At 37.1% G+C, this 24,693-nt stretch overlaps 1 protein-coding gene across 1 annotated transcript in view; it reads right to left on the bottom strand.

The window, feature by feature from the left end:
- Positions 1–24,693, bottom strand: part of WDR44 (WD repeat domain 44) — an 87,942-nt gene that overhangs the window by 39,960 nt on the left and 23,289 nt on the right. The window contains exons 2-6 of the mRNA XM_028522746.2: positions 16,069–16,102; positions 9,419–9,493; positions 2,683–3,319; positions 1,968–2,095; positions 762–857 (exon numbers count right to left, since the gene is read on the bottom strand). Coding sequence (XP_028378547.1) covers positions 762–857; positions 1,968–2,095; positions 2,683–3,319; positions 9,419–9,493; positions 16,069–16,102 — 970 coding nt within the window. The remainder of the gene's footprint in view (positions 1–761; positions 858–1,967; positions 2,096–2,682; positions 3,320–9,418; positions 9,494–16,068; positions 16,103–24,693) is intronic.

The following is a 24,693-nucleotide window of genomic DNA, read 5'->3' as shown; positions in this document are numbered from 1 at the left end:
ATGGATATACCACATTTTATTTACTCATTCATCAGTGATAGACATTGGTGTTGTTTCCATACTTTGGCTATTATGAACAACTGTGTATATTTTTTATGGAGACATGTTTTCATTTCTTTTTGGTGTATACACAGGAGTTGAATTTATGTATCATGGTAACTTGATGCTTAATATTTTGAAAAACTGTCAGACTATTTTCCAAAGTATAGTAATTTTAAAAATGTAATTTTGTTTACAAGAAACAAAAACTAACATTTCGCTTTAAAACTTCAATCTGAATAAATTGACCAATAGATATATAGTAAATTTTAGTGGTAAGAAGTATTAAGTCTGTATGTACTACATCATCTAACAAGTATAGAAACATATACATATCTATAACATGAAGTTCTTTTTAAGTCCACTTTCTATAAAACATAGGCCTTGCTTTCAATACATTTATTCCACCATATAATTATGTAAAAGGGCAAGTTTAAGTTGAAGTTGCAAACTCCAAAATATTAAAAAAACAAAACCCAAGACAATCTTCACTTTCATTTTTTATTCTATATTATGATTTTTTGCCTAACAATAAAATATTTTAAATTATACACAATATAAAATTTACCATTTTGACAATTTTGAATTGTATAATTCATTGGCTTTAATTAAATACACTCACATTGCTGTGCAACCATCACCACCATCCATCTTCAGAGTTTTTCCACCTTCCTATTATAGTTTTTATATTTTGTTTTTAAGAACAAAAAATATAATTATACCTCATCAGTAAGCTCTCTCCCAGAGTTGGATCTAGGTCTCTGAGGGCCCACCACTTCACCTGCTACTGTCTGCCCATCAGGTGTTTTTCCATTTTCCTGAAATTATAATTTAAAAAACAGAAAGTAGACTGAATCAATTTCTATTAAATATTCAATTATTCATTACCACACCTGGTTCTAAAAATTCCATTATTCAGATAATGGAACCTATGAAAATTTAAATGGAACACTCCATTTCAGCCCTTTATCACTCCCAGCATTCTGAAAAACATTAGGTGCCAAAACTACTGCCGCCCATGCAATAATGTCTTTGTGGTCTTGAAAACAAATAAATGCACTATTTGAACCTGACCCAAAAGCAGTTCTCTACTAGTAAAATGCTAGCACAAAGATTGCCATTAACCAGGGCTATATGTGTGGATATTTCAAAGGCAGCTGTCCACAAACTTTTTCTGTAAAGAGCCAGGTAGTAAATATTTTAGGCTTTTTGCTTCATAAATAGTTTTTGTCAAGTATTCTTAAAAAAAAAAAAAAACCCTTGAGAATGCAAAGACCATTCTTAACTTGGGGACCCTACCAAAAAAGGCCACTGCCAACCTCTGCTCCAAGGCTGAGATAAGACTATTACAGTGTCTTATCTCCTAGTTTGCTAACCTGCCCTGATCACAGTTACCATATAAGTAACCCTTGAGTCTAAGAATTTGGCTGTGGAAAAAGTTCCCATTATCAAGTCCTTACCATGGCCTCATATGTAGATATATATATAGCATAGTGTATGGAGTTTTTTTTTCTTAAGAAAAGGAAATTATAAAAAGTAAAAGTTCCCAATTTTGTCCACTAGAGCTCAGGTTAATGAAGATCATAGGTGATATTTGTTAATATCAATATTACAAATAGCAGCATCTATCATTTTCTGAATGCATACTACATGGTCAGGGACTTGGTACTCATGCTTGCAAGAGACCTTCAAGGAAGATTTTCCTTCCATTTTATCAATGGGGCATCTGAGATTCTGATGTTAAATAGCTTCCTAGAGTCATCCAGCTACTCATTAACAGAGCTGACAAGGGATGTAAGGAGGCAAGGTTTGGGGGATAATGAAATATTTGGCCTGAAGAAGAAAGAAGATTTGATAATCAACAAATGAGCCAGTTGCAGAAAACTAATACAGCCTACATCAAATGTAACATGAATTCACCAACATACCTGGGCAGTAACTATTTTATCTCCACTGGTAGCACTTGCCAAATCAAGAGAAGGCTGAGAATCCTTGACTGTACCCTCTGAAGCCATGTTCATTGTTAGAGTATCAGACGCAATATTCTCTTTGGGAACTGCAATTAATAATAATGATAACAACAACAAATGTTTACAGAGCACATTATACAGAGCCTGAAATGTGTTTTAACCTTTATTTGTCTGATTCTTGTAACAACTTGTGATGAAAGTGGTTTTATTACCCTCGTTTTACATATGGGGAAATCAGGATTCAAACAAGGTGTTTAAACTCTTCAAGGTTGTAAAACTGAAACATTAATAGTTCTAGTGCCCAATAAATTTAGAAATTAAAAAGTGAAAAAAAAAAGAGTTCTAGAACTTGAATTCAAATCTTAACTCTCAAATCCCATATTTTGTACACCATGCCACACTCTCTCTCTAATGGTAACAGATTTGAAAGTTCGAAGTCTACTGAAATGCTCAATTATAGTAATGTAATTAATCATCACTGTAAACGCTTTCACTTTTATTACTAAAATAATTTTTGTAAGTCAGCCATCAATGTAGTTACATAATGTAAATTGAAACAAAATCACAAATGTAAACAAGTTCAACTTAAAAATCTCCCCACAACTTGAACAATGATTGAAATTAAAAAAAAAAATCTCCCCACAAAAATACTTATTTCTCAATTAACACTTGCCATCCAGATCAGGTGTTTTAAGAGCCTCCAACTCCAATTCACTTTTCTTTTTTCTTGGTGGTGGAGCAGGTCGAGATGGAGGTGGTGGTCTAGGAGGTGGGAAATGAGTTGGAGGGGGCGGACGTGCTGGAACAGGCTTCTTTGTACTAGCCACTATATCAGGTTCTGGAGTAAGCTGTCTTGGGGGTTTGGCAGGAGCCAAATCTTCCAGGGTAGCACAATCTTTAGCAGATGAGGAGTTTGAGGACTCAGATTCTAGAATGTCACTTCCTTTGATTTCTACTGCTTCCTTGTTCAATACTTCCGTTTCAGTTTCAGGCACATTAAGCTGCTCAGCTGAACTTATTTCATTTAACTTAGTGGTTTCATCTCCTGGCTTCTCACAGGTGTCCTCAGAAAGAAAATCTTTTTTTGATTCTAATTCAGTTTCTTCAAATGCATTCTGACTCTCTGCCCTTTTGGAATCTTCCTGTAGTGCTTGATCTATGGCTAACAGTCCAGGTATATTGCTAGGATCTGTTCTAGACACGAGAGGACTGGCAGTAGCCTGATCAGAGTGTCCTTTTCCTTTGGAATCCAAAGAGTCATCTTCAAGCTGTAGTACTTTCTGACTCTCCTCAATAATACTTTCAATAATCTGATGAAAGGTTAAAAAGCAATTTTTAAAAATGAAGCCATTTACAAGAACATAACAGCTAATCATTTATATAGTACTTACTATATGCCAGGCAATGTTCTTAACACTTTACATATTTTAATCTATACAACAACCTTAAGAGATAGCACTCTTACCATCACCATTATACAAAGGAAGGAGCTAAGCCATAGAGGGACCTGATGATTTTTCTGAGGTTGCAAAGTTTGTAAGTGATGAAGCTGGCATAAAACTAGGGTGTTTGGTTTTGTACTCTTAACTATTATAATAGAGAATCTGTGTTAGTACATGTAATCACAAACATTCAGCTAACTCTGTAGAATAAAGTTCAAACCTGCCCTGGTCAGTGTGGCTCAATGGACTGAGAGCCAGCCTATGAACTGAAAGTTCACTGGTTTGATTCCCAGCCAAGGCACATGCTTGGGTTGCAGGCCAGGTCCCCAATTGGGGGTGTGTGAGAGGCAACCAACTGATGTTTCTCTCCCTCCCTTCCCATCTCTCTAAAAAGAAACAAAATCTTAAAAAAACAAAGTTCAAACCTAAAATTACATTCAGACTCTTCATGTCATAGTTCATTTACATATTTATGCCAAGTTAGTTGTAGTAGCAACCTGCTGATCTGAGCCTAGTTAACAAAATCATGAGAATCACGAACCACCTTGTACAAGACTTCAAGTTGTTTATCTCAAGCCAATGACAGGAAAAGCCAGCAGATACAAGGTCAACATTAATTTTTTATTTTAATTATTATTATTGTTGTTCAAGTATAGTTGTCTAGAAGGTTAACGTTCTTAAACAGAATACACCTAATACCCCACTACTCAGAGGGATGGCAGGACCATGAAGCATTCAAACACCCAGCTCACCCTGCCTTTATTCCCCTTTACTTCTTATCTATAGCTAAAAAACACAGATAGGCTTTCTATGTATTCTACCAACATTTCAAAGAAAATATATTTTCTATCCAGTTCTGTCATTATTAACACAATAAATCTCGCAGTCCACTTATCTCTCCACCATGTCCGACCGTGGATGACTTCTGCTTTCTCAATACTCTGACTCCCAAAAGATAACAGAATGTGTCACATGCTAACTGGAACTGGATGTTATTGCTGTTGAATAATATTAATTCCTGATTGCCCAGCACATCCCATATATTACTTTTTTTCAACCTTCAAATATTTAATCCTAGAAGTACATCATTTTTACCAGAGGAATACTAACTAGCGTCCACCTAATTTGATAATTAGGTGCAGCACTGAGTGCCTTAGTGATAACAGAAGCCAGATTACAGTGGATTTAAGAATGAACGAGAAGTGAAGATAGCCAGCATGGTCTATGGTTTTCAAAACCTTGGCAATAAATGGAAGAGGATGCAAGAAAGTGACCCAGCATTTTTATAAACTGAGGGGAAGGGGCCAAAGGAAAGGAAGGTAATAAGGTTCTGGAGAATAAAGGAGACGGTCTATTATGCACTAGATTCAGGATACACGTTTTCTATTTAATCATCATACAAACCCTGTGAAGTGGCCGAATTACCTCCTTTCTACAAAAGCACATATCTGAGGTAAAGGCATTAAGAATTTTGCCCAAGGTTCCAGAGCTAGCAAATTACAAACTCAAAACTGAAATTCAGGCTTTTCTTTAAAAAAAAAAATCTACAGTTCTTTATTTTTTATTTTTAAAAGATTTCATTTGTTTATTTTTATAAAGAGGAGAAAGGAGGGAGAAAGAGAGGGAAAGAAACACTGATGTGTGAGAAAAACAATTGGTTGCCTCTTGCACGCCCCCTACTTGGGACCTGGTCTGGAACCCAGGCATGTGCCCTGACCTGCAATCAAACCAGGGACCCTTCGGTTTACAGGCTGGCACCCAATCCACTGAGCCATATCAGCCAGGGCAAATCCACAGTTCTTTATATTATACCACAGTACTTTGGGCAGGAAAATAAAACTAAATTCTCAACAATTACATGAAAGAGAGTCAAGATGGAAGCAAGTTGGAAGGTAAGGGAAATATGAGATGAAAATGAGTGAATTCAGGTTTCTTAGCCTCTGAAGTCTATATGCAGTAGGCAACAGGGTCATCTGCTGCAAATGAGTGGGACACAAGTGGGCACAGTGAGCATGAGGTGAATGTAAAGGTTTGAAATAATCACTATGCATAATGGAAAGGCCTATGACATTAGAGGGGTCAACATGAGGTAAAATTTTTTTTAAAATTTTATTTTAATCATTCTTCAAGTACAGTTTTCTCCCTTTTACTCCCATGAGGTAAAAAAAAAAATCTTAAGTCATGCTCTGACTGGTGGCTTAGTGGGATGGGCGTCAATACCACAAACTGACAGGCTGCCAGTTTGATTCTCAGCCAGGTTACAGGCCTGGGTTGTGGTCCCTGATTGGGAGTGTGCAAGCGGCACATTGATGTTTCTCTCTCCTTCCCTCCCCCTCTCTTTAAAAGTAAATAAATAAAATCTTTAAAAAAAAGAAAATCATAAATCCCTAATCCCTTATCTGAGAATGATCTCTCCCTTCTCTGAACTCCTATCATTCTTACTGCTCACTACACTATGAGCTATAATATTAATACATGGTAGTATATGGGCTAGCTCTGTATAAATATTTTCTCCATACAGGATGATTAGTTCCTAGGAAGCAAGGCCCATACTTTCTAACTCTTGATATACCCCCGTAACACTTATTTACCATGTCTACCCGTGTATTTTTCCTCTGGGTTTTAGGAGGTAGCAAAGAAGGAAAGAGCAAGAGAATAGCGAGAATCAAAACCAACATGGAGTGATCATGCTAAAGCAACTGCTTCCTTCACATCACCTCTCTGCTTCAAAAAATTCACCGCTTTCCCAAAAATTCTAAAATAAAAACCAGATGTCTTAGTATGACATAAGGCATTCCCATAATCTGGCCTTAACGTTGGTCTCTAGACTCATCCTTAAATATTTTGCACACTCGTCATCTGTGCTTTTATTTGGCTATGCCTTTTCTCTCCCATCTCTGCCTGTGCAAATCTTATCCATTCATCAAAACCAGCTCAGATGCTACCTCCTCCATGAAGTTTTCCTTATTCCTAACCCCAAAAAGGAAGCAGAGTCTCCTTTTGTGTTCTTATAATAGTTTCTAAGCTTTCTACATTACATTCAGCTTTCTATTTATCTATTGGATTGGCCAAAAGGTACATTTAGTTTTTTCCATAAAAGACACATTTTTCATTTTCAGCAATAACTTTATTGATTTAGATATCTTAAGTATGTCAGCTATATCCAGCATGGAATAATGTTGACTGTTCTCAATCAATGTCTCGATTGGATTGCTGTCAACTTCAACTGGTCTATCTCACTGTGGAGCATCGTTCAGTGAGAAATCTCTAGCACAAAACTTCGCAAATAATTTTTTTATATATATAATGCCTTAAAATTAGCTGTTTTTTATTTTTTTTAAATTTTAAGTTTTTTAAAAGATTTTATTTATTTATTTTTAGAGAGGGAAAGAGGGAGAGAGAGAGAGAGAGACAGACAGACAGACAGACAGACAGACATCAATGTGTGGTTGCTGGGGTCATGGCCTACAACCCAGACACGTACCCTGACTGGGAATCGAACCTGTGACACTTTGGTTTGCAGCCCATGATCAATCCACTGAGCTACGCCAGCCAGGGCCGCAAATAATTTTTGATGCATTCGATCAGTCATGGTTCCTTTTTCATACACCACACAAGTCTTTGCATTTCAGGTGTGTTTTTACCTTTTTTGAAATAATAAAGCACAATATGCTAAAAGTGTTATTTTCTTCTGTCTTCAATATTAAAATGGCTAAGCAAAAATTCACCAATTTTGATAAGTTTTTTTAAATGCACCCTGGTAAGACAGCTGTCACAATACAATCTAACAAAATTGTTTCGAATGAAGTTAAAGACAACTAAGCACTACTAGAGCCATCTTATGGAAAAAAACCAAACAGACTTTTTGGCCTACCCAATAGTTTCCTCCTCTATTAAAATGTAAGATACTGGGGGCAGGGGTTTGTCCTGGTGCATGGTACATCTCCACAGCCTTTATCACTAACATACGATACTTAATTCAACTAAGAAGGCTAAAACTTAAAAAGTGATACCTGGAGTCTTAAGCCTCACTCTCTGTCCCATGGTGTTTACTCACTATTTTTGCAGCTTTTAAACTCTCCTTAAAAACCAGTTTTTCTTCTACTAACTATAGATAGTTACACATTTGTAATTTTTCCTAAGGAAAAAATTCTTAAGAGAAAGAAAAATTCTAGTGGAAAAAGTAGAAACATTTCAAGTTTTTGCCAATAAAAACAGCTAGACACATGTGTAAATACATGTGGAATCTGTATTATATATCAAATATAACACTTGATGGAATCTGATAATATATCAAATGAAAACTGAGTACTGAAATCATGTAGAAATATGATGAAAATCTAAAAATGGTAAGAGAAAAAGGTAGAATACAAAATCCTATTTACACTACTATTAGAGGAAAAAAGGGAAAGAATGTTGAAAAATCAAGATAGCTGTTGAAGTGCATACAGTAGGCAATTTATGATTTTTTAAAAAGGTACCACTCTCATTATTTATGCTAATATACAGTGCCACTATTTCTCCCCAAAAGAAAAAAGCATGATCAATATTAAAATATGTAGTCCATTAAAATTTTAAATTACATAAAGTAGAATCTCCATTGGGGGTGATTTTGCATGGGACCCTTCCCTAGACATTTGGTGATGTATGGAGATATTTTTGGTTGTCATGATGGGGCGGAGGGAACCTATTGGCATCTAGTGGATAGAAGTCAAGGATGCTTCTAAACATCCTACAATGCACAGAAGAGTCTCCCCTTCCTTCTACAACAAAGAATAAGCCAGCTCTTGCCCTGGCCAGGTGGCTCAGTTGGTTGGAGGCTGGGGGTTCCATTCCCAGTCAGGGCACATACCTAGGTTGCCTGTTTGATCCCTGGTCAGTGCGTGTAGGGGAGGCCACAGATTGATGTTTCTCTTTCACGTTGATGTCTCTCGCCCCCCTCTCCCTCCCTACCCCCCCCCATCAGTAAACATATCCTCAGGTGAGGATTAAAAAAGGAAAAGAAAAGAATTGAATTAGCCAGCCCCAAATGTCAACAGTGTCCCTGCTGAAAAACTCTAAAGTAGAAAACGTATCATCTTGTTGGTTTCTAGAAATCTATTGGCTAGAACACTGCCTGAGGTGCAGAAAACACTCAACATAAATGAATAAAAACACACCATCCTTTCTGTTCGAGTATCCAGACGCTGTGAACTACCCTATTGTTAAAATGTTTATCTTGCGCTCAGTTGCTGGGAGCCATGGCCTGCAACCTAGGCATGTGCCCTGACTGGGAATCGAACCTGAGATGCCTGGTTTGCAGCCCGCACTCAATCCACTGAGCTACACCAGCCAGGGCATATCAATTCTTTAAAAGGTACCAAAGGTACTATGAGAGTAACGAATTCTTATAATGTTCAACAGCTATAGAATTTGTTGCATGGAGCTTTTCAATACCATTAACTTTTGGTAGTAACCTTGGGTAGTTATAATTTATTTTAATAAAACTACAGGCATAAAAAAATAAAGACCCATTACAAAATATTTTCTAAGTACTGTTTCAAACCAGAGGGGAAAAGGGCTGGGAGGAGGTGGAAGGGGAGTCAAATATATGGTGACGGAGGGAGACTAAATTTTGTGCGAGAAGCACATAATGCAATATACAGATGAAGTATTACAGAGTTGTACACTTGAAACTTATATAATCTTATTAACCAGTGTCACTCTAATAAATTTAATAATAAGAATATGGTTTCAAGGATAAATTACCAATTACTAAATAACTTCTACAAAGCCTGATGCTATCTTCAATCACAAATTCAACAGGCTCAAGGAAGCTATACTGAACATCCAGCACGCAGAGAGCATGATACTAAAAGAATATAGAAATTTTCCACTTTAAATATACCATGTAAAAATAAATAAAATTAAAAAATATATTCCATGTAAACAACTGCTAAACTAATATTGGCATTCTACCTTACCAACCTTTTTAGACACATCTTGTTTCAATTCTTGTACAGGTGACTCATTTCCAACTTTGTGTGGAGTGTTCTCTGTTTCCTATTTTAAAACAAAAGAAACAGAGACCAAATGATATGTTTTTTAAAACTGTTTAAAATGGGTACAAATTAGAAAATGTAGCATTGATAAATCAGAAGCCCATAAGGGCTTAAATGTTTGTATACTGATAGATGCCCAGAGATTTTATGCCAACTGGGACAATATGACTTGCATAAGAAGGTTATTAATCACCAATTTTTAAATTTTCTACTGCAATAGAATATTTCCCTTTAAAAGTGACCAACTTTTTAATCTTAAAAACTGTACAGGAAGGTAAGAACTACTAAGTACCTTCACAGCATAAAAGGATTAAGGATTTAAGAAACATAACAGAATTGTTATTTTTCCCAAAGTATTGCTCCATACATATGTATAAATACAAAAGTACATAATGCAAAAAACCACATTCAGACACTTGTTTTCTTAAAAACTTTATATGCTTTAGATAAAAGGAATAAAGACTTAACCAGAAATTAAATGAAGTCCCCAAAACAGTAACAGATGAATGAAATTAAACCCACCAAAAATACATATATATCTACGTATACATTCATATACACATACGTACATATATATATATATTTGGGAGGTTAGAGAAGGTAGAAACGGATACTGCATTTTTGCTGGGAAAAAATTGAGTAAAATAAGATAATCATATATATGCAAGACTTAACACATTTTTTCTCCATCTTAAGTTGTCTTTACATTTATAGAAGTACAGCAATATCAACACGACTCCTGATACTGAGGAAAAAACTATTCATAATTCTTGGAGCACACCACAGAGCTAGTTAAAGAAGGCTAGTATACCCAGTTTTTCATCAGATAAGCAACCTAAGGCACTTAAGGATGTACGTAAGTATTAACATGGCAGTTCTACTAAGTATCAGGATACAATTACTTCAAAGATTATAATGCTGAAGATACAATGTGCTAGAGAAATTTCTGTAGGACTTCCAATATCTTCAGGCTGACAAGTTGTTTCACTGAATTCCTCCCAGAATTTGGGGAATACTACCAACCTTATATAGTTTCTACTAGAAAAAAACTATTTCATGGAATTTTAAATGTGAGATAAAATTGAAATTATTATGTTAGCCCATGAGGGCCTACCATGATGTTGCGCCTACCTACATCTTTGACCTCATCAACAGTTCTCACCTACCTATCCCACTAAAACCCCACAATTACACTTTGGCCAACTGGATGGCTCCTTACCAGCCTTAGGGTCATAGCTTGAGGGTTATTATATCAGAACAGCAGTCCCAGATCACCCTAAAATAGTCTCACCCCCTTAAATTTCTATCACATTATCTGATTTTCTTTTTCTTCTTTGCACTTAGTACCACCTGAAATGACCTCATTTACTTATTTTTTGTCTCCTCCCTACCCCACTAGAATGTTAGCACCATGAGAGCAGGGACCTTGTCTGTTCTATCTACCACTGCTTACCCAGTACCTAACACTGTGCCTGGCAAAAGTAATCATTCGCTTGAATGAATGCTGAATAATGCATGTTCTGGCTTTTCTTCATTTAATACACATATCTTAAGTTTATGTATCTTTTAATCAAATCCTGGTTTTATATATAAAAAAACCTCTAATCAAAAGCAATTAAAGGTGGGAGAAGATTGAATTAGAGGAAGGTTGTCAAAGGGTATAAACTTCCAGTTAGCAGATAAATAGATACTAGGTATGTAACAAGCAACACAATGACTATAGCTAACACTGCCGCTTGACATACAGAAGAGTTGTTAAGAGTAAAAAGTTCTTTTCACAAGGAAAATATTTTTTCCTATTTTTTCTTTCTTTTCTTTTTATTTTATCTACATGAGAAGACAGATGTTAGTGGAATCTATTGTGGTAATCATTTCACAATATATGTAAATCAAACCATCATGCTGTATGCCTTAAACTTATATAGTGATGTATGTCAATGTCAATTATATCTCAATAAAAGTGGAAAAAAGGGAAAAAAGAATAGTTAATGCATATGAAACAAATACCTTTAACTGTCCTATAAATTAAGTATAAGTATTCAATTATTCTTCAACAACTGTTCATTAGTAGGAAAATCAGAAGCACTTTACAAATTAATTCTGTGAATATTTTCCCTAACATAACCTAAGCAAAATTTCATGCAGATAATTCCTGTACCTCAATTTAATTTGTTTGAATTAACTACAAAGATCACAGATGAACATTCTTTTTATTTACATTTTTTCCTTTTCTTTAATTTATTGTTGTTCAGTTACAGTTTTCCCACCTTTCCCCCCTTGCTCTCCCCTGTCCTGTGCCCCACTCCCACAGTCAATATCCTCCCATTGCTCATGTCCGTTAGTCCTCTATTCATGTTCCTCTGCTAGCTCCTTCCCCTTCTTTCCCCATTATCCTCCTCCACCCTCCCCTCTGTTTATTGTAAGTTTGTTCTTTATTTCCAAGTCTCTGATTCTACTTTGCTTATTTGTTTGTTTCATTGATTAGGTTCCACTTATAGGTGAGATCATATGGTATTGTCTTTCACCACCTGGCTTATTTCACTTAGCATTCTTTTTTTAATATTTTATTTATTTATTTTTAGAGAGAGGGAAAAGGAGGGAGACAGAGAGGGAGAAAAACATCAATGTGTGGTTGCCTCTTGCTCACCCCCTACTGGGGACCTGGCCTGCAACCCTTTGATTTGCAGGCTGGCACTCAATCCACTGAGCCACACCAGCCAGGGCTCACTTAGCATTCTTATACTGACCAAAACTGCAAGCAGTGATTAGACTTCTATTTTATTTGGCTTTAAAAAAACTGTCTTGGACTTTGAACCTTTGAAAGCTATCAACTGCTGTAAGTTAAACTGTTATTATGTCATAAGTTTACAGGAGTGATATGGCACCTACCAGAGGACCTGATCTCTAGAGAAGTTAAATTAAAACATTTCTTAGTAAAATCTCATTTAGTATATCTATATTTAGTATAGATATACCTATATAGATATGTATAGAGACATACATCTGTATCTATATATCTCTCTATATGTATCTATATATAGGTCATATATGATTCTCTCCCAGTACTGTCTAAGGTCCAGATCTTCCCCTAGCACCTCAATCAGGCTTTGGGGATAAAGCAACAGAAGCCAAGCATGTGCCTGCAGAAAACTAACACCAACTTAGCTAGACTTGAGACAGTCTCCATTTATTACCCCTTCTGGATTTAGGCTGTCCCATTACTAAAGCACAGTACCTACTAAATCCCAGCTTCCCACCATCAGGCCATTTCTCTAACTCCTATTTATCACAGTCTCAGAAACACTCTTCCTTTAAAAAGTGTGGTAGATCATTCAATTGCTAACAACTCATACCACCTCCATTTGTGTTGGATATCAGAGAGCTGCTTGGACCCTCCTTACAGTATTGTTATAAGATTTGAGCTTTTAAATTTTAACAAGTACTACAACAAAAGACTAACTCAGTTTCACAAATCATTTGTACAAATGTGATCTACACTCAAAGAAGAGAAAAAACAAGAAACAACTCTTAAATAGTTGTCATATTCATCAATCCATTCCTATCAAAACTGTCCCTTTGTCGGAGTCTTATTTATGTTTTGACACTCTAATTGCCTCTTAACAACTCTCTCGCTCTGCACTTGGTCTCTTTCCTCCAAACATTCTTCCGCCCTTCTACCACTTATCTTTTGTTAATTTCCCAGCAAAAAACCTTGGAGAACATAACTGTAAGACATATAAAAATTGACGTTTTAAACGTCTTTCTTCAAAATTTTAAAGCCCAGAGTTTTTACCCTGACATTCAAGGCTCATTAAGTATGGCCCCAATTTACTCTTCCCACATTCTATAACTGAAATGTTTGCATAGGTTGCAGCAGTTTTTCAGGGCTCCCAGCAAATTGTCTTTGCATGTTAATTAGTTCATACTATGCCTAGTATACAATGCTTTCCCAATTTTTCTCTATCTACCTATTCAAACCTCTCCCAATTTTCAAAGCCCAGCACAAGTTCTACCTTCTCCCTGAAACTTTTCTCTGCTATTCCAGGTAACAGCACTCTCATGGTCACCCGGTCTCTCCCTTCCTCCTCCAAACTCCTGGTAGCACTTAAGGTCTGTCTATTCTACATTTGAACATTAGTACCTCATAGGTCATTCCTTTGTATACATGTCTGTTCTGTGAGATTATAAAAACATCAAATATAGAGACTACATGAAATTTTTCTTTGGATTGCTTAAGATATCAATTGATATACTGTTACACATGATATGTATTCAATACTCTAAGTAAATACATGACATGGAATATACTTTACAGTGAGAAGGAACCACTGATACATGCAACACCTTGGATGCATCTCAATTCTTTTAGCTAATCTCAAAAGGTTACACGCTATATGATTCCATTTATAGGACATTCTCAAATGACAAAATTATAGTGTTGGAAAACAGATTAGTGGCTCCTTAGGGTAATGAATGATGGGGGAAGTGGCAGGTGTGACTTTATAAACAGGTAGCAAGCACAAGGGAGATCTTTGTGGTGATGAAACAGATCTGCATCTTAAGTATGATGGTGGTTACGCAAATATACACATGTAATAAGTTGACACAGAACTATACATTCACATTGCACCAATGTCAAATTCCTGGCTTTGATATTGTACTATAAATAAAATATAAACCCTGGGGAAATAAGTGGGTGAAGAATACCAGGATTTGTTTGTACTGTCTTTGCTGCTCCCTTCAACTCTATAATTTCAAAATGAAAAATATAAAAAGAACAATATCTAACTTCATATTTATATACTAAATATGTACATTATTTACCTAATTTTATTGAAGGACAACCTATAATTACCAACATAAAGTGAATTCCCAAAACCAATTTTTATAACCTAAAAATATCTTAGAGCTAAGTGGCTTTTAAAACCTATAAGCATAGCCCTGGCTAGCATAGCTCAGTGGATTGAGCGTGGGCTGCGAACCAAAGTGTCGCAGGTTCGATTCCCAGCCAGGGTACATGCCTGGGTTGCAGGCTATAACCCCCAGCAACCACACATTGATGTTTCTCTCTCTCTATCTCCCTCCCTTCCCACTCTGAAAATAAATAAATAAAATCTTAAAAAAAAAACCCATAAGCATAATAACTAGCAATAGTTTTTGGAAATGGGAATTGGGAAGATGAGGGATGGCAGGGTAGTTACATACTCAATCATCTACTTTTGCAATGAGCAAATCTGATCCATATCTGTATCTTATTTTAAAAATTGTTTTTATTAAATGGAATATAAAAGGATTCTCATAAAATGTAAGCAAGAATTATGATATAACCTTTCTTAAGCATTCAATTTAAGACAAAGAACACTGTTACCATTGGCTTTTAAGTCTCTTATATATCGTTGTCCATGTCCATTACATTCTTTCCCTCTTAGAGATGACTAACATCCTAAAGTTTGTGTTTATCATTCCTCTGCTACTCATTTTAGTTTCATCATGCTTGTAACTGTAAACAATATATTCTTTAATTTTGCACGCTTTTGAACTGAATATAAATGGAATATTACTACACATATTTTTCTGTGAATTTTTACCCCTACTAAACATTGTGGTGCTATCCATGTTATTGTATATAGCTAACTCATTCATATCCACTACTGTAGAATATTCCATACAAATATACCACAATTTACAAAACAGATCAATATCCAGTGTATATAAGAAGAAGGTAGGGACACTGGAAGTGGAAAAAATAAAGCATGTTTGAGATTATAGATACATATGTAGAGACATACACAACATAAAGAAACACATGCAAACATACGCACATAGTATATATCCTATTTGATGTAAAATATCAAACATCAAAGAATATCTATTTGGTGATATTCCTCTACTTAAAATGGCTCTCAGTGACATAATGTCTTCATACCAAACTCCTTTGTTTGGATATAATTCTGGAATTGGTTTTCATATATGGTGATGATACCAATGCATTTGCCCATAAAAGTATACAGGTGGCCCTGGCTGGTGTGGTTCTGTAGAGTGCACAACAGCCTGCGAACCAAAGGGTCACAGGTTCTATTCCCAATCAGAGCACATGCCTGGGTTGCAGGCCAGGTTCCCAATAGGGGGCACGTGAGAAGCAACCACACATTTATGTTTTTCTCCCTCTTTTTCTCCCTCCCTTCCCCTCTAAAAATAAACAAAATCTTCAAAAATTTTTTAAAAAGTATACGAGTGTTTTGGTTACTCTACATTTTTGTCATGCAAATATTACTTTTCCAATTAAAACACATACACACACAAGTATTTTACAGTGTCCTCCTATTCTAAAAATTATAACCCAAATAAAATTTAGGTGAAATCTAAAAAATATTTATAGTTCCTTCCCTCAGTACAACATATGATTAGATATTTCTAGAGGATTTAATCATACATAGTAAAATACAAAGACAATATTATTTAGCTAAAAACAAGGAACAGAAAGCAAAACCAAAAACTGAAGAATTACATAAAAGAGAAAAATGAATGAAAAGTGTATAGTTTGGAGAAATGTAATTTTGAGAAAGCACAACTTACCTCTAATGTTGAAATCCCAACCTTTACTGAAGACCTGTTCAGAAATAAAAGCAAGGTGGTGTTGAATAGTGCAAGTGAGAAGGGAAATACTTCTATATACTTATTAAAGACAAGTCCACATTAAAAAAAAAAAAACACATATAGCCCTGGCTGGCATAGCTCAGTGGATTGAGCGCAGGCTGCAAACCAAAGTGTCACAGGTTCGATTCCCAGTCAGGGCACATGCCTGGGCTGTGGGCCATGATCCCCAGCAACCGCACATTGATGTTTCTCTCTCACTCTCTTTCTCCCTCCCTTCCCTCTCTGAAAATAAATAAATAAAATCTTAAAAAAAAACAAAAACACATATAAATTTGGTGATTAAAAAAGTCTGTGTGCATACAGAAAATGTGGAAAACAAAAAAAATGTAGAGAAGAAAATTAAAGTGACCCATAATCTTACCATGTAGAAATTTGAGTATTTTTTGTCTTCCCAGATATATACAGGGTGGGTCAAAAGTAGGTTTACTCTGTTCATATGGAAACTAATACAATGATTAATAAATAAATTGTAAGAATAAGCTGTGTTTCACGAACTCATAACTATAAACCTACCTTTATCCCTCCCTGTATATGACATAATAAGCATCTTACTAAAGAAAATTTTGTGTTCTTCCATGATAAATTTCTTTAAATGTCTCTGGAAGTAGAACTTCAGTCCAAAAGTTCAGAATTTTGAAAAACTTTCAACTTGCCCTCCAGAACATTTGTGCCAGTTTATTCTTACTGTTTTGAGTGCATGTTTATTTAACATCTGCCAAAAATAAGTGTTAGTTTTAAAATTTACATTTTGATAGGAAGTATATCTCATTGTTTTGTTAATTTGATATATGGTGTGGATTAAAAGTTTTGTATGCATTAGACATTTCCAGTGATTTTGAAGATAGTAACCCAGTTTTGTTTGTGGCTCATTTGTCTACTGGAGCAAAACTCTATTCTTAAACACAGACTATTGTAGACATAATAATTTTTAAGGTACTTTTCACCAATTATCATCACACACCCTCACCACATTTTTCCTCAAGTAGGAACAGTTTGATATCCACTATAAAGCATAAAGAAGAGACATAACCCTTAGAGCTGCTTAATGTATTTTAGGGTTCCACAGTAAAAAACACTTTCAAGACTTCTGGCCAAGATGGAGGCATAGGTAGACCCACTGTGCCTCCTTGCACAACCAAGATAGTGACAACAATTTAGAAACAGAATAATAACCAGAACTGACAGAAAATTGAACTGTATGGAAGTCAGACAACCAAGGAGTTAAAATACACACATTCGTTCAGACCCTGTAGGAAGGGTGTAGTTTGGCAGCCGGGTGGAAAGGGGTCACAGCACAAAAAGCTGTGGCACTGGGCACACAAGACTGCAGTGGGTGGACCCTGGGCATGCAGGCAGTGGCTGGTAGACCCTGGGCGCGGGGAGGCAACCGGCAGACCCAGCAAGATGGCAATTGCGAAGTTAGGCACAGTGTGCAACCCCGGGTCCCAACTCAGGGTCACAGTGCTGGGAAACAGAGCCTCGGGGCACTGATTGAAAACACCTGTGGGAATTGAAGCACAGGGAGAGCCTCCCAGCCTCATGGGAGAGTTCGTTAGACAGACCCATGGGGTCCTAGAATGTGCACAAACCCACCCACATGGGAATCAGCACCAGAAAGGCCATGTTTGCTTGGGGGAAGTGGCAGAAGGGACTGAAGTCCGACAGAGAGTGGAGCAAATGCCATTGTCCCCTCTTGGACCCCGCCCCCATATACAGCATCACAACCCAGTGACTGGGTTGCCCTGCCCTGATGAACACCTAAGGCTCCACCCCTCATACATAACAGATGTGACAAGACAAAAAAAAAAAAATGGCCCAAATGGAAAAAGAGATCAAAGCCTCAGAAGCAAATACAACTAAGTGACCAAGAGAGAGCCAACCTATCAGATGCACAGTTCAAAGCACTGGTGATCAGGATGCTCACAGAACTGGTTGAATCTGGTCACAAATTAGATGAGAAAATGAAGGCTACTCTAGGTAAAATGAAGGAAAATGCACAGGGAATCAATAGTGATGGGAAGAAAACTGGGACTCACATCAATGGAGTGGACCAGAAGGAAGAAACAACCAAACAGAAAAGAATGAAGAAACAAGAATTTAAAAAAATGAGGGGAGAGACTTAGGAACCTCCAGGATATCTTTAAATGTTCCAACATCCAAATTATAGTGGTACCAGAAGGGGAAGAGGAAGAAAAAGAGCAACAAGTGGAAAAGTTATTCAAACAAATAGTAAAGGAGAACTTCCCCAATCTGGCCAAGGAAATAGACTTCCAGGAAGTCCAGGAAGCTCAGAGAGTCCCAAAGAAGTTGGACCCAAAGAGGAACACACCAATGCACATCATCATTACATTAGCCAAGGTAAAAATGAAGGAGAGAATCCTAGAAGCAGCAAGAGATAAGTGGACAGTCACCTACAAAGGAGCTCCCATGAGACTATCAGCTGATTTCTCAAAAGAGACCTTATAGGCAAGAAGGGACTGGAAAGAAGTATTCCAACTCATGAAAGGCAAGGACCTACATCCGAGATTGCTCTATCCAGCAAAGCTTTCATTTAGAATGGATGGGCAGATAAAGTGCTTCTCAGGGAAGGTCAAGTTAAAGGAGTTCATCATCTCCAAGCCCTTATTTTATGAAATGTTAAAGGGACTTATCTAAGAAAAAGATAAAGAACATGTATAGTAAAATGACAGAAAACTCACAATTATTAACAACCACACCTAAAACAAAAACAAAAACAAACTAAGCAAATATCTAGAACAGGAACAGAACCACAGAAATGGAGAACACATGGAGGGTTAGCAACAGGGGAGTAGGAAGAGTAGAGAGGGGGAAAAGGTATGGAGAATAAATAGCATAGATGGTAGGTAGAAAATAGACAGGGGAAGGGCAAGAGTAGAATGGGAAATGTAGAAGCTAAAGAACTTGTGACACATGGACATGAACTATACGGGGGAATGTGGGTGGGAGAGGGTGTGCAGTGTGAAGGGGAGTGAAGGGAGTAATAGAACAACTGTAATAGCATTATCAATAAAATATATAAAAACACTTTCAAATGATTGATATTAATATGCCATTCCTAATTTTGTTTTATAAAATGCAATGATCATAGATGATACAACTTTGTGTTGAAAGGCACCTTCAAGATAATCTAATCACACAGCTTCTGTTGACAGAACAAAACTGAGGTGCCGAGAGACTGACTTTCCCTGAAGTCACATATTTAGGAGCAGAACCAAGAAAAAGCATTGAGTCCTACTGCCATGCTCTTCACATGCCAAATTGAATAGTAATCCATATTTGGTAGAGGAATCCTTGACCTTTAATCAAAACATAAGTGTGATAAAAATCACTTCTGCCATTGAACAGAAAATGAATCCCTTTATTCAAAAACATTTATGGAATACCTACTATGTACCAGGGACTAGAGATAGGGAGGTGAATAAGACACAATTCTAGTTTAGGGGGTTTTAAGGATTGTTTTTGGTTTTGTTTTTAAAGACTTTATTTATTTATTTATTTATAGAGAGGGAAGGGAGGGGAGAGAGGGAGAGAGAGAGACAGACAGAGAGAGAGAGACAGAGAGAGAGAGAGAGAAACATCAATGTGCAGTTGCTGGGGGCCATGGCCTGCAACCCAGGCATGTGCCCTGACTGGCAATCGAACCTGCGATGCTTGGTTCGCAGCCTGCGCTCAATCCACTGAGCTATGCCAGCCAGGGCTCAAGGATTGTTTTTAAAAGGTAGCTATAGGAAATGGTGCCTGCCCACTTAATTGCAATGCCAAGACAATAATATATTTTCATGTTAACAAAGTACAATTTCCAAAAATGAAAATTTTTATACCCCCAATTATTTGGTTTCTCTTGCAAACCTATACTGCTATGTCACAAAATTATGTTTATCCAGATGATTAGAACCAGGGGTATTCAAGATTTTTAAAAAATTGACACAAAGTATATCTGCAATAATACAAGTGCAATGAAAACAAAACAAAAATAAAAACAAAAAACCTTGAAGGGGATCAAATTTCCACAGGGCACATATTCTAAGTGCCAATAAGGGGGGAAAATCATCTGCAATAGAAGTGTAGCAGTAAGAGAAAATATGATTAAAAACAAAAAACAAAAATTTAAGCTCCATATGAGGTAGAGAAGAGGAGAAAAAAAAATCTGCCTTCCCCATGTCCCTCATTTTGAGAAATCTGACCAGGTTTTTAGATGTCTGTCCAAACAAACAAAAGAAAACAAAACAAGACAAAACAAAAAACAGATCAGGGAGTCATATTTATACTATGTATGGTTCCATAATGAGCCCTTTCTGGTTGTTGATTCACAGGATCTAAGTTATAGACCAACTATTGACACACACAGAAATATTCCAGATTAGTTCTGGTGGGGCTTTACACATAGCTGTGTACAAACTACAAAGAGTAATTTATTATGTCCTTCTGAGAGACAAGGGGACATAGTGAAAAGAGCATGGACTTTCAAGCACATGAACTTTGCTTGAATATTGTTTCCACCATTTCTCCTATGTGTGATCTTGACCAAATTAATTTTTGCAGGCCTTAGTGTTCTCCTCAGTAAAAGGGAATAAAACCACCTACTTCACAGGACTACTACAAGGATTAAGTTAGAGAGCACATGAGGCACAGATAATAAGTGGTAGTTTCATCAGCAGCTTTGAATTGCTTCACTGAAACTCAAATGATGAACTTCACTAAGTTTGCCCAAGGCACTGTCTGGCAGTCTGTCAGGAGTGGTAAGCGTGAGATCAATTTCTGGAACAGGAATTATATACTAAAGCCTGACAAGCTCCAGCCTACTTAACAACAGGGAACATGAAAAAAAGCCAGATTGTATTGAGCTGGTGGTTAACATGGGCTCCTGCTTGCATTTGATGATGTCATTAAACAAAAAACTAATTATAAAAGACACTTATGTCGAAACACATTTTGGATGTTACAGAACTGTTAAGCACTTGGTAGGTAGTAAAACATTTCAGACTACTATAGCTTCTTCCAGTCTAAATAAGCCTAAAATTGTCTCTAACAGGGTAATCTGTAAAACCAGAATTCTTTTGTGATACATTTTGATCGATTTATAGAACATCAGCATCTAGTAAAAAGTAAAAGGATGTTTATACTAGGCAAAGTTGGCTAAAATGATTTGCATTATGCCCGAAGATGAGAAAAGAACATTTCATAGAAAGAAACAATAAATTGTTACTTAGTATTTCCATAGGACGCACTCCTAATAGGGGTCTTGTAATAAAGCAATGACCATCATTTATTAAGCAGGGTTCAAAAGCTGTGTTGAGACTTGATTTGCTTTAGCTTTAGTCCTCGCAACTTTCCTGTGAGATAGTTTTATTACCTTCTCTATTTTACACAACAAAAAACTGAGGCATGGGTCAGATTAGGTAATTTCAATTGTATTACTAGTAAACAGTAGGGACAAAATTTGACTTCAGGCAGTCTGACTCTAGGGCTCCCTCTCTCAAGTATTTTGTAATATTGCCTCCTTTCTGGGTAAGTTCTTAAAAGATGATGGTTATGAAAATATTGTAAATGCTGCTATGAATGAGCACCAAACTAAAGGCATTTAGTACTGTTTCTTGGGTTGGACTAAACTGATTAAAAGTCAAAGGCACTGACTCCTGATCTGTCTTTAACAACTACAATTTACACCTAATTGATTTAGCATCACTAGGGAATAGAATAATAAAATGTTCCATAAATAAAATTTCCAGAGGTGACACTTCTCTTTAAGTGCCAAACTTCTGAAAGTATTTTAATTACTTTTAAATTTCAAATTTGAAAAGCAGCTTGTAAATAAGTACATTATAGGCTAAACCTTGCTGTTCAATAAAATTTTCTTTGAAAATGCTTTCTTAAACAAAACATATACAATTTTACCTTTCTTATTGACTCAGGGTATTTATCATTTATCAAATATTAAATTGTATTTTTAAAGATTTTTTAAAATTTAATTCTAATTTTTACCTTTTTTAGGACTTGTAGGTTTTTTTTTAGATTTTGTTTATTTATTTTTTAGAGAGGGAAGGGAGGGAGAAAGAGAGAGAGAGAGAAATATCAATGTGTGTCTGCTGGGAGCCATGGCCTGCAACCCAGGCATGTGCCCTGACTGGGAATCAAACCTGCGACACTTTGGTTCGCAGCCCACGCTCAATCCACTGAGCTACGCCAGCTAGGGCATTTTTAAAAGATTTTTAAATTTACTTTTTATAAAGAGAGGAGGGGAAGGAGAGAGAGGAGAGAAACATCAATGTGTGGTTGCCTCTCCCACACCTCCTATTGGGGAGCCGACTCACAACCAGGCATGTGCCCTGACTGGGAAATGAACCAGTAACCCTTTGGTTCACAGATCCACGTTCAACCCACTGAGCCACACTAGCCAGGGCACTAAATGTATTTTAATACTTTAATGAACTTCAGGGACCCTAGGGTGCAGGGAATTCATTTGCCTTCACACTACTGGACTCTACATTACTATGCTTGGAATGTCTGTGGTTTTGCAGTTTTGTACCTCCTTCCTCTATTTATGGTCACTTCTTACAACAACTGGCTTGCTCCCCCATCCATCCAGCCTCTAATGATTGCTTTTGATCTGCATTAAGCTGGGAAACCAGATTTTTAAAAATGGAGTTGAAGCCCTCATCAGCATGGGTCAGCCAGTTAGGCATTGTCCCGTAAAGTAGAAGGCTGCCAGTTCGATTCCCAGTCAGGGTACATGCCTGGGATATGGGCCAAGTCTTGGGTTGGGGGCATACAAGAGGCAACCGACTGAGGTTTCTCTCACACATCAATGTTTCTCTCTCTCTTTCTCCTCCCCTTCTATTCTCTTTCAAATTGAATAAATAAAATCTTTAATTAAAAAAAAAAGGAGCTGCAGATCTGGCCAAGATGGAGGCATAGGTGGACACTGTGCCTCCTTGCACAACCAAAATTAGGGACAACAAAAATTTAGAAACAAACAAACAAAAAAAACAACCAGAACAGACAGAAAATTGAACTGTACAGAAGTCCCAACAAACATTCATCCAGACTGGTAAGAGGGGCAGAGTAGGCAGCCTGTGGAGAGGGGTTACTGCAGGAAAGAGCAGTGGCTGGCAGACCCAGGCATGCAGGGCACAGGCAGTGACTAACAGACCCTGGTGGCAGACGCCAGGTGCAGGGAGGCAATGAGCAGACCCAGTGAGGCCTGCATGGCAGCAGGCTGTCCACAGTCACACATTTGTGCGCAGATAAACCAGATGAAAACGGGCAGCAAGACAGACTACCCAACCCAGGGGCACAGCACTGGGAAATAAAGCCGAAAAGCACTGATTGAAAACACCTGGGGGGGGGTGAGGTGCCAGGAGAGACTCCCAGCCTCACAGGAGAGTTTGTTGGAGAGACCCACAGGGTCCTAGAATGTACACAAAGCAACCCACACAGAAATCAACACCAGAAGGGCCTAATTTGCCTGTGAGTAGTAGGGGAAGCAACTGAAAGCCCACCAAGAGCTGACCAAGCAGCATTGCTCCCTCTCTGATGCCTCCACTACATACAGTGCCACAATACAGCAATGTGAGTTGTTGCCCCAACCTGGAAAATATCTAGGGCCCCACCACTTACAATGTAACAGGCACGCTGAGACAAAGAAATATGGCCCAAATGAAAGAACAGATCAAAGCTCAAGAAAAAATACAACTAAATAATGAAGACATAGCCAACCTATCAGATGCAGAGTTCAAAACATGGTAATCAGGATGCTCACCGAAATGGTTGAATATGGTAGCAAAATAGAGGAAAGAGTGAAGGCCATGCAGAGTGAAATAATGGAAAATATACGGGGAACCATGAATGAAGGAAAAGAAAATGAGACTCAAATCAACGATTTGGACCAGAAGGAAGAAATAAACATTCAACCTGAATAGAATGAAAAAACAAGAATTCAAAAAATGAGTAGAGGCTTAGGAACCTCTGTGACAACTTTAAACATTCCAACATCCGAATCATAGGTGTGCCAGGAGAAGAAAAAGAGCAAAAAATTGAAAACGTATTTGAAAACATAATGAAGGAAAACTTCCTTAATTTGGCAAAGGAAATAGACTTCCAGGAAGTCCAGGAAGCTCAGAGAGTCCCAAAGAAGCTGGACCCAAGGAAGCACACACCAAGGCATAACATAATTACATTATGCAAGATGAAAGATAAGGAGAGAATCCTAAAAGCAGCAAGAGAAGAAGAGACAGTTACCTACAAGGAGTTCCTGTAAGATGATCAGCTGATTTCTCCAAAGAGACCTTGCAGGCAAGACGGGGCTGGAAAGAAGTATTCAAAGCCGTGAAAGGCTAGGCCCTCCATCCAATATTACTCTATCCAGCAAAGCTTTCATTTAGAATGGAAGGACATAGAAAGTGCTTCTCAGATAAGGTCAAGGTAAAGGAGTTCATCATCACCAAGCCATTATGATATGATATGTTAAAGGGACTTATCTAATAAAAAGAAGATGAAAAACTATGAAAAGTAAAATGACAACAA

The sequence above is a fragment of the Phyllostomus discolor genome, chromosome X, assembly GCF_004126475.2.
Source record: "Phyllostomus discolor isolate MPI-MPIP mPhyDis1 chromosome X, mPhyDis1.pri.v3, whole genome shotgun sequence".
Lineage (NCBI taxonomy): Eukaryota > Metazoa > Chordata > Mammalia > Chiroptera > Phyllostomidae > Phyllostomus > Phyllostomus discolor.
This window is presented reverse-complemented; position numbering and strand designations above follow the sequence as displayed.